General features: G+C 42.6%; 1 protein-coding gene across 3 annotated transcripts in view; it reads left to right on the forward strand.

The window, feature by feature from the left end:
• The window catches only part of aplp1 (amyloid beta precursor like protein 1), a 60216-nt gene that overhangs the window by 13465 nt on the left and 28555 nt on the right, over positions 1 to 18196 (forward strand). For all 3 annotated transcript variants that reach the window (XM_062962598.1, XM_062962597.1, XM_062962599.1), the window contains exons 2-8: positions 3753 to 3920; positions 7531 to 7660; positions 9485 to 9597; positions 12808 to 12986; positions 13941 to 14200; positions 17092 to 17222; positions 18028 to 18102. In XM_062962598.1, the coding sequence (XP_062818668.1) occupies positions 3753 to 3920; positions 7531 to 7660; positions 9485 to 9597; positions 12808 to 12986; positions 13941 to 14200; positions 17092 to 17222; positions 18028 to 18102 (1056 nt within the window). The remainder of the gene's footprint in view (positions 1 to 3752; positions 3921 to 7530; positions 7661 to 9484; positions 9598 to 12807; positions 12987 to 13940; positions 14201 to 17091; positions 17223 to 18027; positions 18103 to 18196) is intronic.

The raw sequence follows: 18196 nt of genomic DNA on the forward strand, positions 1-18196 counted from the left end.
TCGCCCACATCTATGTCAGACATCCTCAGAAGTGGTGAGGTATATTGGAATCTAGGCAAGGGAAGTTTATATATCTGTGGAAGGTCCAGGGTGGGAGAAAGAATTCTTGTCTGTTAGAGGCAAGTGTGAATGTTGAAATTAATCACCTTTCGTAGGAAAGTTAAGACCTGGTTGTAGGACCAGGCCTTTAAACAACAATAGCAGCATTAAGTATTACAATGTGTGCTGGAACTCAATTTGTTAGACTTGTATTTCTATCTCTAGATCTGATTGCGCCTATCTGCTATTTAGTATTGTATTTTATGAACGTTGTTGCAATTAATTAGTCAACTATTTTAATTTATTTGTATTGTATTTTATATTTTTATGTGTGTGTGTTTACTGTAAGCTGCCCTGAGTCCCCTTCTGGGTGAGAAGGGCGGGAAACAGATGTTGTAATAAATAAATAATAAATAGTATTGTAATGCCTTGCAGCTTCAAGGCCTGGCTGATTCCTGCATGGAGGAATCCTTTGTTGGGAGATGTTAGCTGGCTCTGATTGCTTCCTGTTGGGAATTCCCCTGTTTTCAGAGTGTTGTTCTTTATTTACTTTCCTAATTTTGGTGTTTTTTAACACTGGTAGCCAGATTTTGTTCATTTTCATGGTTTCCTCCTTTCTGTTGAAATTCCCCACATGCTTGTGGATTTCAGTGGCGTCTCTGTGTAGCCTGACATGGTGGTTGTGAGAGTGGTCCAGCATTCCTGTGTCCTCAAATAATATACTGTGTCCAGGTTGGTTCATCAAGTGCTCCCACCTGGATGCAGCATATTATTTGAGAACACAAAAATGCTGAACCACTCAAACAACCACCATGTCAGATGACACAGAGAAATCCACAAGCATGGCTGACTTCTCTTGTAGCTCTGCTGACACTTTGCAAGCCTGCTAGTTGTTATTGTTGTTGTTATATACAATATCTGGACCTCATACAGATATATAAACCTCCCTTGCGTAGTTCCAACATACCTCACAATCTCTGAGGATGCCTGCCACAGATGTGGGCGAAACATTTGGAGTGAAAGCTTCTGGAACATGGCCAAACAGCCCGAAAGACTCATGGCAACCTGTTGTTGTTATGTGCCTTGAAGTCATTTCCAAACCTATTTCCAGTTCTTATGTGGTCTCTCAGTTCCCAAACCTCCAATTCTTTCCTTAGGTTTGTTCTTAGGTGCAGCTTATCCTTCAAACCCTTCAAGTCAAGACATGGTTTGACTGGTCCCCATCCTCATCTTGCATCATGCCCACAATGTATTTCTCTATCTTTTGGCGACCATAACTCCCGCTGGCCTTATTTGTCCATTGGAGTCTTCTTCTGATTTCCTACCTTGAACACACTATGAGAATGGGCCATTGTTTGTGCTTTGAGTCAGGCAGTAGAGATTATGCAAACAGATTTATTATTGGGTTGTTGTATGTTTTCCAGGCTGTATGGCCATGTTCCAGAAGTATTATCTCCTGACGTTTCACCCACATCTATGGAAGGCATCCTCAGAGGTTGTGAGGTATGTTGGAAACTAGGCAAGCCTCACAACCTCTGAGGATGCCTGCCATAGATGTAGGCGAAACGTCAGGAAAGAATACTTCTGGAACATGGCCATACAGCCTGGAATACATACACCAACCCTGTGATCTTGGCTATGAAAGCCTTCAACAACACAGATTTATCATCGATCCTGAGCCAGGCAGGGGGTCCCGGTGGTGATGGGCACACTGGGTGCCGTGCCAAAAGATCTCAGCCGGCATTTGGAAACAGTAGACATTGACAAAATTACGATCTGCCAACTGCAAAAGTCCACCCTACTGGGATCTGCGCACATCATCCAAAAATACATCACACAGTCCTAGACACTTGGGAAGTGTTCGACTTGTGATTTTGTGATATGAAATCCAGCATGTTTGCTGTGTCATACAATAATAATAATAATAATAATAATAATAATAATAATAATAATAATAATAATAATAATAATAGCATTGGAAGAGACCCCTTGGGTCATTTAGTTCAACCCCTTTGCCTTTGGGCTTCGAGCTGTGGCGCAGGTGGGAGAGCAGGCCAGCTGCAATTAACTGCAATGAATCACTCTGACCAGGAGGTCATGAGTTCGAGGCTGCTCGGAGCCTATGTTTGTTTGTCTTTGTTCTATGTTGAAAGGCATTGAATGTTTGCCTATATGTGTAATGTGATCCACCCTGAGTCCCCTTCGGGGTGAGAAGGGCGGAATATAAATGCTGTAAATAAATAAATAAATAAATTTGTGCACCAAAAGCACAAGCAAAGCACTCCTGACAGATGGCTTCCCAGCCTCAATGTTAATAATAATAATAATAATAATAATAATAATAATAATAATAATAATAATAACGTTGGAAGAGACCCCTTGGGTCATTTGGTCCAACCCCTTTGCCTTTGTGCACCAAAAGCACAAGCAGAGCACTCCTGACAGATGGCCTCCCAGCCTCAATGTTAATAATAATAATAATAATAGTAATAATAATAATAATAATAATAATAATAATAGTGTTGGAAGAGACCCCTTGGGTCATTTAGTCCAACCCCTTTGCCTTTGTGCACAAAAAGCACAAGCAAAGCACTCCTGACAGATGGCCTCCCAGCCTCAATGTTAATAATACTAATACTAATACTAATAATAATAATAATAATAATAATAATAGCATTGGAAGAGACCCCTTGGGTCATTTGGTCCAACCCCTTTGCCTTTGTGCACCAAAAGCACAAGCAGAGCACTCCTGACAGATGGCCTCCCAGCCTCAATGTTAATAATACTAATAATAATAATAATAATAATAATAATAATAATAATAATAGTGTTGGAAGAGACCCCTTGGGTCATTTAGTCCAACCCCTTTGCCTTTGTGCACAAAAAGCACAAGCAAAGCACTCCTGACAGATGGCCTCCCAGCCTCAATGTTAATAATACTAATACTAATACTAATAATAATAATAATAATAATAATAATAATAGTGTTGGAAGAGACCCCTTGGGTCATTTAGTCCAACCCCTTTGCCTTTGTGCACCAAAAGCACAAGCGGAGCACTCCTGACAGATGGCCTCCCAGCCTCAATGTTAATAATAATAATAATAATAATAATAATAATAATCCTAGACACCTTCTTCTCCACCCCTCAGGTCTGTGGTCCAGGAGGGTGGGTTCTGGCACTGGGGAAAACACCTGACCTTTGCATCCGTGGTAGCACACAATGAAAAGTCTGAAGTATTGTGGGAAACCCGGGAGAGGGATGAATGGGGATATGGAGAGATTTGTGGGCATGGAAAGTAAAAGGAGGAGGAGGAAAGATTGGAAAGGGATGGAGGAAAGATGGGACTGGGCCCAAGATGTGCAATTGCCGAGGGAGGGGCTGGTGATGCAGTATTAATTTCCATTTGGGAGCTGGTCTCCATGGCAACAGCGAAGATCTGGCAACTCCATGGGGAGCGGTTACCACAGCAACAACATCCCTGTGGTTGCTGAGGAGGAGGAGGAGGAGGAGGAAAAGAGAGAGCGGTGGTGCAAACAAACATGGGAGGGGGAAAGGGAATGAAAAGCCAGGTAGCAGTAAAGAGGGGTCTGGGGTGTGTCTGGGTCTGGATGATGCCCGATGCTCCAGGGGACGTGTGATGTTAAACATGTGCGCCTAGCGTTTTCGTGGAAGATGCTGGCTGATCATTTCTGCTCCTCTTGTGTGTTGCAGGGGATGGGAGCGGCCCTTGGCCCGGCCCTTGGGACCCCCCAGGTGGCCATGTTCTGTGGGAAACTGGTCCTGCATCTCAATGTACAGACGGGGCGCTGGGAGCCCGATGCCTCCGGCACCCACACCTGCTTCCGCACCACCGACGAAATCCGGAGCTACTGCCAGGAGGTACACTTGCTAAGCTCTCCCATGTGAAAAAAGAGAATCTCACTAAAGCCCTCTTCTTTTTGTTCACTACATACTCTTATTTCTTCAGCCAACCTCTGTTCCTGCCTACCTTCCACGCTGTCTACCTCTATCTGCGTTTTGATCAGACTCAATCCCAATTTATTATAATAATAATAATAACTTTATTCTTATACCCCGCCCCATCTCCCCGGAGGGACTCGGAGCGGCTTACATGGGGCCATGCCCAGAAACAAGAGCACAAAATCAAATAAAAACAATAAACATATCACCCAAGAATAAAGCATCAACATGGGTAAAAACAGTCATAAACGTTTTCGTTTTATTTAGTTACATTCACATCATTACTATAGTGAGATGACATCAGTGTACATAGCTCTCTGCTCTCCTGTTTTGCCACCACATCAGAGCCAGATTTATTTATTTATGTATTTATTTACAGTAGAGTCTCACTTATCCAACATAAACGGGCCGGCAGAATGTTGGATAAGCGAATATGTTGGATAATAAGGAGAGATTAAGAAAAAGCCTATTAAACATCAAAATAGGTTATTATTTTACAAATTAAGCACCAAAACATCATGTTATACAACAAATTTGACAGAAAAAATAGTTCATTACACATTAATGCTATGTAGTAATTACTGTATTTACAAATTTAGCACCAAAATATCACAATGCATTGAAAACATTGACTACAAAAATGCATTGGATAATCCAGAATGTTGGATAAGTGAGTGTTGGATAAGTGAGACTCTACTGTATTTGCAGTATTTATATTCCACCCTTCTCACCCCGAAGGGGACTCAAGGCAGATCATAATGCACATATACATGGCAAACATTCAATGCTATTAGACATACGACATATATAGACAGACACAGAGGCAATTTAACATTTTCCAGCTTACGGCTTCATGAGGGTTTATTCGGTCCCGGCCACAAGGGGAGCTGCCACTTCATTGTCCACTTGTGACACCAAGTCCTTGATGGAGTACTTCCTCATTCCTTTCTGCACGCTGCTGGAAATTTTTATGGTGTCGTAAACTAGTTAAATTAGCCTCCCTGCATAAAGAGGTACCTAAATTTTCTACATGACAGATGCGACTGTCTTTCGATCTGCATAGGTCAAGAGCAAGCTAGGCTATTAATGGTCGAGAGCTTAATCCAACCTGGGCTTTGATCAGCCAGTGATTTATTGGAGACTAGAATACGAACCTCCCACATCCTGGTTCAACACCATAACTATTAAATCCACCATAATATATATCATTGTATTCTGATTTTATCTGGTGTGATGATAAAATGGGAGAGCTAATTACACACCTATGTAACTGCATATACACTTCACGTCTGGATATTGGACTTTGCCAGGATATATGAGGAAATAGATACTTATTTATTTATTGTGTCAGAAGTGAATTGAGAGCATAGTTACAATGTATTTTTAAAAACCACAAACAAAGTTCAAACTTGACATTATACTAGACTTCCTTTGACCAGAAGCTGGCCATGCCAACAGGAAGGCAGATCAGATAGTGCATCAACTTCTGCTGAATGGGAAACCCAACCTTGCCACCAAACTAGGAAAGAGGAAATAGATTATAAAAGCTCATATGAAAATAAATATTTTTATTTTCAAGGTGTCATATGACTCAGCTCCCAGGTAGCTGAAGAAAACAAATCTTGGTGTCTTGGCTTTTAGGCCTAGACCTGGGAGTATTTGGGACACCGATTCAGAAAACTGCACTGGATGGACCACATCAGCTCTAGTTTCCTAGGAGTGATTATCATGATTTTCTATGGGTAAGCAGATGACAACTGGTGTATGATATATGTTGTATATTTCAAAAACTAGAGCTGATAGGGAAAACTAGTGCCATTTTTGGAATCGGCAAGTCCAATATACCTAGACACAAGTCTAAATTTTGAGGCACCAAAATGTGTTGGCCAGTGATCCCAGCTCATCTTTGGACTCATCTATGAGCCGCGGTGGCGCAATGGGTTAAACCCTTGTGCCGGCTGAACTGCTGACCTGAAGGTTGCCAGTTTGAATCCGCTAGATGGGGTGAGCTCCCATCTATCAGCTCTAGCTTGTGGCGACATGAGAAAAGCCTCCCAGTAGAATGGGAACACATCCGGGCATCCCCTGGGCAGCGTCTCTGTAGACGGCCAATTCTCTCACATCAGAGAGAATGAAAAGGTGTCTCCACGGAAGCTTTATCACCAATCCTTGTTTCCAAAACAAGCCATTTTTTTCAAAATCCAATTCTCACAGGGACAGAAAATGAGGTGACATCTCTGAGGGCATAGACAGCAAAACAAACACCACAGGGATGTTAACTCTTCCCTATGCTATTATGTGTGTGTGTGTGTGTTTGTGTCAGGAGTGACTTGAGAAACAGCAAGTTGCTTCTGGTGTGAGAGAATTGGCCATCTGCAAGGACGTTGCCCAGGGGACACCCGGATGTTTTGATGTTTTACCATCCTTGTGGGAGGCTTCTCTCATGTCCCTGCATGGAGCTGGAGCTAATAGAGGGAGCTCATCTGCACTCTTCCTGGGTGGGATTCGAACCTGGCAGCTTTCATATCAGCAACCCAACCTTCAATTCACAAGGCTTTAATCCACTACGCCACCGGAGCTCCTTCCCTATGCTATCCAAAGCAGAGAGAAAATGTACCTGTTTTGAGTTACATACAAATTCAGTTTAAGAACAAACCTACAGAACCTATCTTGTTCATAATTTGGTAATTGTCTGTACCAGGATGCTGACTGTTTTACCCCAAATCTATCCCTAAGTCTGGCATATACGGTGAAGGAGCTTGCTTTTAGTTCCATCTCTGAAACTTGGCAGGTCTAGACCAGTCTGGATGGGAAGCTAGTTAGGAATTCCAGGTATGTCAGGAATCTCAAGCAGAGTATGTAGCATCATTTCAACTAAAAAGAGAAAAGGACCTGTCCAGTGGTGTAGTAGAGCCTGGAATGAAAATTTTGAAACACTTTGGCAAGTGTGGTGATGATGTTATCTGCCACCCATATTTATTTATTTATTTATTTATTTACAGTATTTATATTCCACCCTTCTCACCCCGAAGGGGACTCAGGGCGGATCACATTACACATATAGGCAAACATTCAATGCCTTTTAACATAGAATAAAGACAAGACAAACATAGGCTCCGAGCGGGCCTCAAACTTATGACCTCCTGGTCAGAGTGATTCATTGCAGCTGGTTGCAGCTGGCTTGCTCTCCAGCCTGCGCCACAGCCCGGAGCCCCATATCTCCTCTGAGGTTAGCTGCTAGCATTAGAGTCTTTGGGGAAATTTTCCTAACGGCAATGTGTTGTGGTGAGCTAACCCTGTTTTAATGCAAGTAACTAGGGTGCTTTGATCTTGAAGAAGAAACTAAGACCAATTAGCTTTAAAAAGACCTGATCATATGTTCCTGGTGGATAACATACGAATTAGTGTACCTGTCTACAGTTTTGGACTCCCAACTATGTGACTGTCATGATTCGTACCAGCACATCAGCATTTACAACTAGACCTTCCTCTTTTCTCTGTTGACTTCTGTGATGACCTTCTTCTTCAGGTGTATCCAGAGTTGCAGATCACCAATGCTGTTGAGGGCACCCAGCCAGTCACTATTGACAACTGGTGCAAAAAGGGGAGGCCCAAATGCAAAGGCCATCAGCACATCGTGGTGCCATATCAATGTCTGGGTAAGTGTTGGGTGTGGAACAACCGGGGGGGGGAGGAAGAGTAGCGGTGTCATTCCTTCTCAACACCATGAATTGTTCGCATCCTTTAAAATGGGAGTGAGAATGAAGAAGAGCTAGCATCATGTAGTGGTTACAGCATGGGATTACAACTCAGTGGTTTGAGCGTTGGACTACTTACTTACTTAGGCGATCCCTCTTTGTGCTGGTACGGCTGTACCAGAAGCTCCAACTTTATTTTCTTTCTGCTAATGTTTGCAGTCATAGGGCAGGCCGCCTGTCCATCATCATTAAGTTTGGTTCCACCCCTTGTTCAGGCTCTGGGAGGGAAGGAGCCATTTTTAAGTCAGTCTCACTTAAGGAAGCTAAGCTATAGGACGTAGACCAGCTCGTCCCGTAGAAAGGCTTCATATCTCAAGAACATCCGGGGATATAGAACATCCGAGGAATCAGAAACAGAAATTCCAGGGGAAAGGTCCCAAAGGTTCTGGCTAAGAGCTCACAGCCCCTCAGCCTCACAGCTCCTGAGAGAAACAGCCCTGAAGTTTCCAAAGAAACCTCGGAGAGGGAACAGCACCACAGATCCATGCAACCCCAGCTGAAACATCTGCAAGCCTTGGTTGGTAGGTCCACTCGATACCCAGACGCATTTGGAATCGGTAGTGGGTCCCACATCAGCTAGGCCCATATAATAGACAGCCTGGGAGCGGTTATGAGGGGATTTTCTTCTTATAGAGAAAGCACAGTTATCCAAAGCCAACTGTCTGTCCCCTGGGGACAAGACTGAAAAGGCCAACAGTTTATTAAGGAAACCTTGAAGTATTATTTGACTCCTTGAAGATTTATTATTTGTTCAATAATAAAGACTTTGTTGTCTCATTAAAGACTCAAAGGACTATTTCAATCCTCAAGAACCTCTCTTTGAGGCACCCTGGCTTCCCACTGGGCATAAAGTAAACGTCCTATACAAAGACAATAGCTACAGGCCCAACGCGTGACAGAACACTCGTAATTCGAGGATTATTGTCTTCCATCTCTGGTGTCTTGGGAGTGGGTTCTTAGGTGCCTGAAGAGACCTATTCTTGATCCCCATGTTCTACCGCAGTGAGGACAGCGGTTTCTAGGTGGAAGGCGGTCCCGGTTAGAGTTGGCTTGACGGGTCTTCCTCTTTCTCCCTTAAGCCCTCCATTTGTGCCTCTTCGAACTCCGCAGCAGTGCTGGTCACAGCTGACCTCCAATTAGAGCGCTCAAGGGCCAGGGCTTCCCAGTTTTCAGTGTCTATGCCACAGTTTTTAAGGTTGGCTTTAAGCCCATCTTTAAATTATAGAGCATTGGACTATGATTCTGGAGACCAGGGTTTGAATCCCTGCTCTGCCATGGAAGCCCACTGGATGACCTTGGGCAAGTCGCACTCTCCCATATTGAACACATATTGCCAAGAAAAATGTTGTGATAGGTTCAACATGGGGTCGCCATGAGTCAGAAATTATTTGAAGGCACACAACAAGAAGGAATTCCCAAGGAGGCCTGGAAACCTGCAGTCAAGGTCTTGAGAACTTTAATTTGTGGATTGCTGGAGAGTTCAAACACCCACACTACACTAAGTCACAATTTAGGCTAAGATTGGGGACACTTGGGATTAAATCCTCCACTTGGCGACAAGGTTCACTATGGGATTCCTAGGCTATGCCTTGCATAGCCCATTTCACAGGGTCACTGGAAGAATTAAATCTGAAGAAACTGTACTAACCTGAATGTCTTGTAGAAGAGGCATGTCAATGTAATGAACCAATGAAACTGATACCGGCTTGCTCTTCTCTTCCCCAGTGGGTGAGTTTGTGAGTGAAGCCCTCCTTGTGCCTGACAAGTGCAAATTCTTACACCAAGAGAAGATGGATTCATGTGAGACCTACTTGTATTGGCACAGTGTGGCCAAAGAGGTGAGGATTCATGGTTCCATACACTTTAAACATATTCAACTGGAGGGGGAATTAATGTTCTCATAAGCTTACAAACAAACTAACACCATTGCAAAGCATTACTACAGTGTTCAGTACTTAATTTAGTCTCCAGGGTTAATGTTTAATTCAACCAGGTGCATCATTCCATTTACAAACATGAGTTCTTGGGATTTGTCTTCTTGGTTTTGATTTGCATAACAAATGAAAGTGGTCCAAGTTTCTCCAAAGTTATTTACCATATATACTCGAGTATAAGCTGACCCGAATATAAGCTGAGGCACCTAATTTTGCCACAAAAAAACTGGGAAAACATTGACTCCAGTATAAGCCGAGAGTGGTAAATTTCAGAAATAAAAATAGATACAGTAGAGTCTCACTTATCCAACATAAACGAGCTGGCAGAATGTTGGATAAGCAAAAATGTTGGATAATAAGGAGGGATTAAGGAAAAGCTTATTAAATGTCAAATTATGTTATGATTTTACAAATTAAGCACCAAAAACATCATGTTTTACAACAAATCAACAGAAAAAGCAGTCCAAAACATGGTAACATTTTGTAATAATAATTACTGTATTTATGAATTTAGCACCAAAACATCTCAATATATTGAAAACATTGGCTACTAACAAATTGACTACAAATAAAGATAGAATTGCATAAAATGAACTTACAATAGCAACATTGTCAGAAATTAAATCCATAAAAAGTTTAATCCTTGCTGCCTAGAGAGACAGCTGTGGATCGGGGCGGGAGGCAAACTGCGTTAGATAATCCAGAATGTTGAATAAGCGAAAGTTGGATAAGTGAGACTTTACTGTACCAATAAAATTACATTAATCGAGGCATCTAATTTTAAGCCGAGGCACCTAATTTTACCACAAAAAACTGGGAAAACATTGACTCCAGTATAAGCCGAGAGTGGTAAATTTCAGAAATAAAAATAGATACCAATAAAGTTACACTAATTGAGGCATCAGAAGGTGAAATGTTTTTGAATATTTACATAAAACTAATTTAAGATAAGGCTTCCCAACTTTGATTAAATCATCATTCTCATCTTCTTCAATGTAAATGTGCATATGTATCCTTTTAATAATAATAGAGTAAAATAATAAATAAAATAAGACTAACAAATACAGTCAAATAATAAATGCAATAATAGAGTAAAATAATAAATGTAATAACAATAATAATAATATCAGAGTGAAATAACAAATGCATTAATAGTAATAAAAATAGAGTAAAATAATAAATGTAATAATACCAATAATAATAAATTTACCATATATACTCGAGTATAAGCCAACACGAATATAAGCTAACCAGGATCCTCACCCGAGTATAAGCTGAGAGGGGGATTTTTCAGTCCTAAAACAGGGCTGAAAAACTAGGCTTATACTTGAGTATATACAGTATGTCCATTTCATCATCTAATTCCTTGACTGTTTGTATTTACTTTTTGAAACGGCGAAGTGCCATGTTCTTGCATACTATGAAATGTTGTTCAGTGCATTCCCACATTTCCATTGTTGTGCAGTTAACTGTTTAGCATCTAAAAGTAAAAATATTATTAGGTCCTTATGTGGTAACTGAGCATTGAAAGCCGAGAAAATGTTCAGCAGTGCTAAGTCTGGAACAAATTGAATTTGTTGGCTGATAATGCTACGTATTTTGTGCAAGATCTCTCTCCAGAACATTGAGACAACAACACAGTCTCATCATATGTTCATGTAGCTTCCTCGTAAAGCACATCCCTTCCAGCACAACAGACATATATTTTTGAAAATCTGTGATGTCTTTACTGATGTTAAGCACTATCTATAAAAAAAGTTTATATGTTGTCACCTTAAATGTGGAGAAATGATTTTAAGAGGAATTTACAAACTCTATTCCAATTGCCATAAGTGATGGTGTGCCCTAGATCATGTTTCTATTGGAGCTTTATGGATCTTTGAGATCCCAGTAGAAAAGAACAGTAAATGGAAACCAAACTCCTAGATTGAAAATTGTGCAATTTCATTAAAGACTCAAAGGGAGTAAGAGGGGAATTAGCCTGTTTATTACTTCTTTATTTCTCAAAAAATGTAAACGACAGTTCAAGCTGTGAGCGTTGGATACCTTTGGAGATAATTTTAGAGTATGCTTCAATGCAGCATCTGTCTCCATGCGAATTTATAAACCATGTTTATATAAAATATATATGTAATAATATTCCTTGGAACAAATGGCTTTGGGTAGTAATGATTGCTACGTGCCATTGTTCCTCTGTCCCATGTAACGGAATTGAGCCTCGAAATGTTTTTTTTCTTTCTGGAGGACTCTCTGATTGTTAGTCTCAAAGAGCGAATTTTCATATTCTGAATCAAACTGGGCTTGATCTGGGTTTGAAACTGCATTATATGGTCAGCGTGGACTCGTATAATACAATTCAATGCGTAGTTTGTTAAAGCACTGAGCTGCTGAACTTGCAGACCAAAAGGTCCCAGATTCAAATCCCGGGAGCGGAGTGTTGCTCCAGCTTCTGCCAACCTAGCAGTTCGAAAACATGCCAATGTGAGTAGATCAATAAGTACTGCTCCGGCGGGAAGGTAACAGCGCTCCATGCAGTCATGCCGGCCACATGACCTTGGAGGTGTCTACGGACAGCGCCGGCTCTTTGGCTTAGAAATGGAGATGAGCACCAACCCCCAGAGTCAGACATGACTGGACTTGACGTCAGGGGAAAACCTTACCTTACCTTAATATGGCAACAGGAGCCCCGATGGTGAAGTGTGTTAAAGCACTGAGCTGCTGAACTTGCAGACCAAAAGGTCCCAGATTCAAATCCCGGGAGCGGAGTGAGCGCCCGCTGTTGCTCCAGCTTCTGCCAACCTAGCAGTTCGAAAACATGCAAATGTGAGTAGATCAATAGGTACTGCTCTGGCAGGAAGGTAACGGCTCTCCATATAGTCATGCCGGCCACATGACCTTGGAGGTGTCTATGGACAACACCGGCTCTTCGGCTTAGAAATGGAGATGAGCACCAACCCCCAGAGTCGGTCACGACTGGACTTAACATCAGGGGAAACCTTTACCTTTACCTTTAATATGGCAATGTAGATCCAGCCACAGTTCATTCTTAACTATGGTTAACTTGCGCCCATTATCCAAATTAAGACACTAATATTGTTTGCCTCTTATTCCTAGGCATGTAGTGAAGAGGATTTGGAGCTTCACAGCTATGGCATGCTGCTTCCCTGTGGGGCTGATCGCTTCCGGGGTGTTGAGTATGTGTGCTGCCCTTCACGCCCCCCACCGATCAGATTGGAGCAAGCGACTGATGCTCCTCAGATCCTCCCACGTCTGAGGGAGGAAGCCTTGCACAGGTGAGCAGATGGCTTCTGAGTTAAGCCCACCCTGACTTTTTTATTTTATTATTTCCATCATTTCTATCCCGCCCTTCTCACCCGAAGGGACTCAGGGCGGCTTACAAAACTGGCAGAATTCGATGCCAATACAGAACAATACAAAAGAATAAAACATAAGCAGTTAAATACAGATTTAAAACAATACAAAATACTTGAGCCATTCATCCACAAAACCTTGTACATAAACCTTAGTCCAGACCGAGTCGAAGCCAACAAAACTTATTCTTTGAACACTTGCTCGCATAGCCAGGTCTTCACTTTCTTTCTAAAACTCAAAAGGGATGGAGCCTGCCGGATGTCACTAGGGAAGGAGTTCCACAGCCAAGGAGCCACCACTGAGAAGGCCCTGTAACCTTGGATAACCATGGATTCTAGGAGTTCTACTCCTAACTTTTAGGGACCCAAATGAGCAAGTCACTATATTAAAAGCTCATTCGAAACCTCACAGCCATCACAAACAGCTTTGGCAGAATATAATGGGAATGGCTTTTGTCAATGTTTTAGTGCTTTCCAGTGACAAGCAGTTTGATTGCATTTTTATACTATTGACCTACTTGAAAATTTTAGTGATCCCTTTGTGTGTTTTGACTTCTCCGTCTTCGTGTTTTGACTTCTCTTGTGGTTTTCTCCTTCTGGGTCTGGAGCTTCAAAGGCACACTATTCACCCACCCCACATACTGGCAGATTTGAATTCAGATGGGTATTTACACAAAAATCGAGGGGGAACTCCTATGTAATAGCATCCTTGCTTCTCAGCTTAGGAAACTGCTGAATAGGCAAATCCTACTCTGTTCCAATTCCACGAAATGTGTCTCCCGCTCTCTTTCCATACCTCCTTGCCACCCACACTATTCCACCGTTTTCCTTGATCTTTTCTATGGGAACACCCTGACTTGATTATATTTTCTACAGCAACAAGGTTCCAACAGGACACATGCCAATGGAAGAGGAGAGTTTGGAAATAGAGGAGGAAGGGGCCATTGACGAAGAGGAAGAAGTGGACGAAGAAGACGATGAGGATGGGGAGGAGATCCCTAGAGATGGCGTCCTTGATTCCGATCCCTTCCCTCCTGCCTGGGATGACTATTTTGTAGAGCCAGGTTATTACGATGACAGCATCACTCAGACCACCATCACCACTACCACACAGACCACCGAAGAAGACATCAAAGGTTAGTTGAGAAGGACTGGACGAGTTTCAGTGGTCAGCTTAGTTGAGCATCTGTTATGGTCCATGATCCAGTTGAGGGATTGTTGCTAACATTTGGATCGGGAAGGAGAGTTGCTTTGGTTTTAGGGACTGGATTATTCTCTGGGATCGATTCAGGAAGCAGTGGTCTACCAGGAGTTGGGATTCTGCCCTTTCAAGTTCCTCTGTTCATCAGATATAATTTGATCTTGTATTTTCTCATTTTTGGTTTTTCTGTACAGAGATCTCTATCGACCAACTGAATAATAAAGGACTGTAGGACTGTTACCTACAATCACTGAATTTGTCCACAACTCCTATGGCATCACACCCAGGCACCTTTTAGAGCTTTAAGATGTGCTTCTTTCTTTGCCCGGGTGAACTGCAGGGGCCTTACTTCGAAGCTCAGGAATCCCAGTAACCAAAGTCACTTCAAGTTGAACAATCAAACAAGATTTTATTTTCTCAAAGTCCTTGGCTGACTTGGCACAAATTGTTGAAGTTACAAATACAAATAGTCAACTTATAAAACCTTGCAGATGTTCCTTTCTTGCTTTTCCCCTTAGTTGCTGGGTTAACTTCTTCCAAAGGTGAAGAGATCCTGAGATGTTCTCTACACTAGCCCTGAGCTGCTACATCAAAAAGAGCAGGTCTTCCACTATCTAAGTTCAAAGCTAACTTGGAGATGAAGTAATTAGAGCTTCTTCCAATGGCAAAGAAATCCTGAGATACTCTTTGCCCCAGTTCTGAGTTGCTATCTTGGAAGGAGCAGGTCCTCCCCTATCTGAACTCAGCACCAGTTTTATAGGCAAGAGGTCAGTACTTATGATGGCTTGTCTGAGCTGGCCTGGCTTGACCACACAAGCACATCTGAGTTCTTTTCCCTTCTGTGGAAAGGCAAAAAAAAAGCTTCTCAAAATGGAGATTTCATCTCCAGGAAAAGGGGCGGTCTCAAAAAACAAAAAGATACTTTGCAAGCTTTCAGCAGCAAAGGCTTGCAGAATGGTTACAAATCTCTGCTAATGGCTAACTGTCAGAGTGCTGCTGAGTCTGCAGCAACCCTGGAAAAAATGCAAAAAGAGTGCTATTCCCTACAACCATGGAACAATGCAAATCAAACCTCGGGGGGACGGAACAACTCCACTGCTCACCTTGTCAATTGTGGGCTGAATGGGTAGGGCTTTGGAACAGGGGTCTCGTCCACTATCTGCAGGTTAAATTTTGTCCAGATCTGACTCACAAACCAGTTTTGCTCCATTTTGCTCCATTATGTTGGCATGATTGAGGTGAAGGACAAGCAAAGTTGCCATACTGATAATCCTATAGAAAGAGAGCTAGTGAACAGTGTCCGTCAAAGATGGGAGATGCCCATAAGAGGACAGGTTATTCCAAAGAGTTTCCTCAAACCTAGAACCAGCTGTGAGGTCACATTACCAATTGGGGCATTTCCAAATGGCAGAACCAGTGGAATATCTGCTGCGGATGGATGGCTGTGCTGGCACACAATAGGAGGGATGCTTCCAGTCAGCAACAACAGGGAGAGGGTGGGAAGGAAATGCTCAGCTGCTTCTCATGGGCACGTCTCCTTCTCCTCCTCCTCACAATGGGATGTCTGTTTTGAGGCAGCTTGGAACCTGACTCTTCCTGACACAAAAGAGAGTGTGCCTTGAGCCAAAGCAGCCCTCAATGGGGGGCCCACAGGAGCACTCGTGCCTCCTCAGCACAGAACTGGGTGTCTCTGGGTTGTCGCTGTGGGGTGTTGTACCATGGAAAAATCAGGAGGTTTTTCATTATGTGTGTTATAAAAGGATGTAGATCGGTCAATTCCACAATTTATGGTCAGAGCTTGGGACGATTGCTTTTTTGGATTATAATATCCAAAATTCTTCTGATAGTGTGACCAAGATGGCTGGAGATTCTGGGAACTGTAGGACGAAGTAACTGTTTCAAGACATGTGTGAGATTGTATTAGGTTGACATCAGAATGGGGAGGTTCTACTGGACTATTGGCTGTATTTATTTTATTTATTTATTTACAGTATTTATATTCCGCCCTTCTCACCCCGAAGGGAACTCAGGGCGGAACACATTATACACATACTAGCTGTGCCCGGCTACGCGTTGCTGTGGCGAAGTATGGTAGTATGGGAAATAAAGTATTGAGGAATTGGTGGTAGTTAAGGTAAAGGATCCCTTGGGCTGAGTGGGTTGCTAGGAGACCAAGTGAGCAGAGCTTAGCCTTCTAACTGGCAGCAATTGGATAAAAACAATTATTCCTCTCCCTCTAATTAGGACTTTATTTTTCTTTTCTTTTTGTTGTATCAACCTAGAGGCATGGATGAGGGGTTGTGGGGTGTTTACTTTTGTTGTTTTGTCCACTGCCATGATGCCATCACTCTTTTATATATATAGATAAGGCAAACATTCAATGCCATATAACATAGAACAGAGACAGAGACAGACGCAGAGGCAATTTAAACCTTCTCCAGCTTCCAGCTTCCTGAGGGTATGCTTGATTCCGGGCACGGGGGGAGCAGCTGCTTCATCATCCACTGTGACGGCACTTCCTCATTCCAAACAGTGGCTGGGTGATTTTATGGTGTCATAAATTAGCCTCCTCACATATAAGTGGTACCTAAATTTCCTACTTGATAGATGCAACTATCTTTCGGGTCACTTAGGTCAGCAACGAGCAGGGGCTATATTTTATTTTTAATTGTCAGGTGCTCATCCCGCAACTCATGACCTCTTGGTCAGAGTGATTTATTGCAGCTGGCTGCTAACCAGCCTGTGCCACAGCCCAGCCCCCACTTTAAATGGTGAAGTTGAGAGAGGTCAATAGGTGTGTGCATAACAAATGACTTGTCTTTGTAGTGACTCCCACCCCTCGCCCCACGGATGGTGTGGATGTTTATTTTGAAATGCCTGGCGATGGGAATGAGCATGCTAACTTTCTGCGTGCCAAGATGGACTTGGAAGAGCGCCGCATGAAACAGATCAATGAGGTAAGAGCAGGTGAACAGGCTGCAAAAAGTGACTTTGATGGGCATCTCACCTTTTGCTTAGTTTTTGGATATTTGTTTTTAATTGACACATGACACACTTTGTATTTTTGAGAATCATTTGGACCATTTTAGAAAATAAAAGTCCTACATCTTTCTCCAAATCCAAATTAAGTCAAAGCATGGAAAATTACCTTTTTGTATGAAAACTCCCAAGACTGCCCCCCCAGCAGTATGGCCACTGGAGATGGTGTTGGGAGAGTGTATCATGAAATGAAACTTTTCAAAGTTTTTAAAGTTTTGGAGGAGTGTGGTGCAGTGTGTTAAAGCACTGAGTTGCTGAACTTGCAGACCGTAAGGTCGCAGATTCGAATCCGGGGAGTGGGGTGAGCGTCCCCTGTTAGCTCCAGCTTCTGCCAAGCTAGCAATTCGAAAACATGCAAAATGTGAGTAGATCAATAGGTACTGCTCCAGCGGGAAGGTAACAGCACCCCATGCAGTCATGCCAGCCACATGATCTTGGAGGTGTCTACGGACAACGTCGGCTCTTCGGCTTAGAAATGGAGATGAGCACCAACTCCCAGAATCGGTCACGACTGGACTTAACATCAGAGAAAACCTTTACCTTTACTTAAAGTTTTGGAGTGTTTACTACACTAGCCTTCAAGGCTTAATCATAATAAATTCAAGAGATGGGTGGGTGGATACTAAAAAGCACAAAACAGGGGTTAAGTTGCATGGCAGGGTGAGATGTGAACTTCTGAGCAGAGACATTATTGACACTCATTGCTTTGTTCCAACTTGACAGGTAATGAAGGAATGGGCCGAGGCTGACAACCAAGCAAAGAACCTGCCCAAGACAGACCGACAGGCCCTCAATGAGGTGAGATTTGGAGCAGATTGCATTGAAAAGAGCTTTCAAAGAGCTTCTTCCATTTGCTTGCTGGTAAAGTCAGTTTGATGAAAGGTACAAGATA

Source organism: Anolis carolinensis, unplaced genomic scaffold (genome assembly GCF_035594765.1).
Source record: "Anolis carolinensis isolate JA03-04 unplaced genomic scaffold, rAnoCar3.1.pri scaffold_10, whole genome shotgun sequence".
Classification (NCBI taxonomy): Eukaryota; Metazoa; Chordata; class Lepidosauria; order Squamata; family Dactyloidae; genus Anolis; species Anolis carolinensis.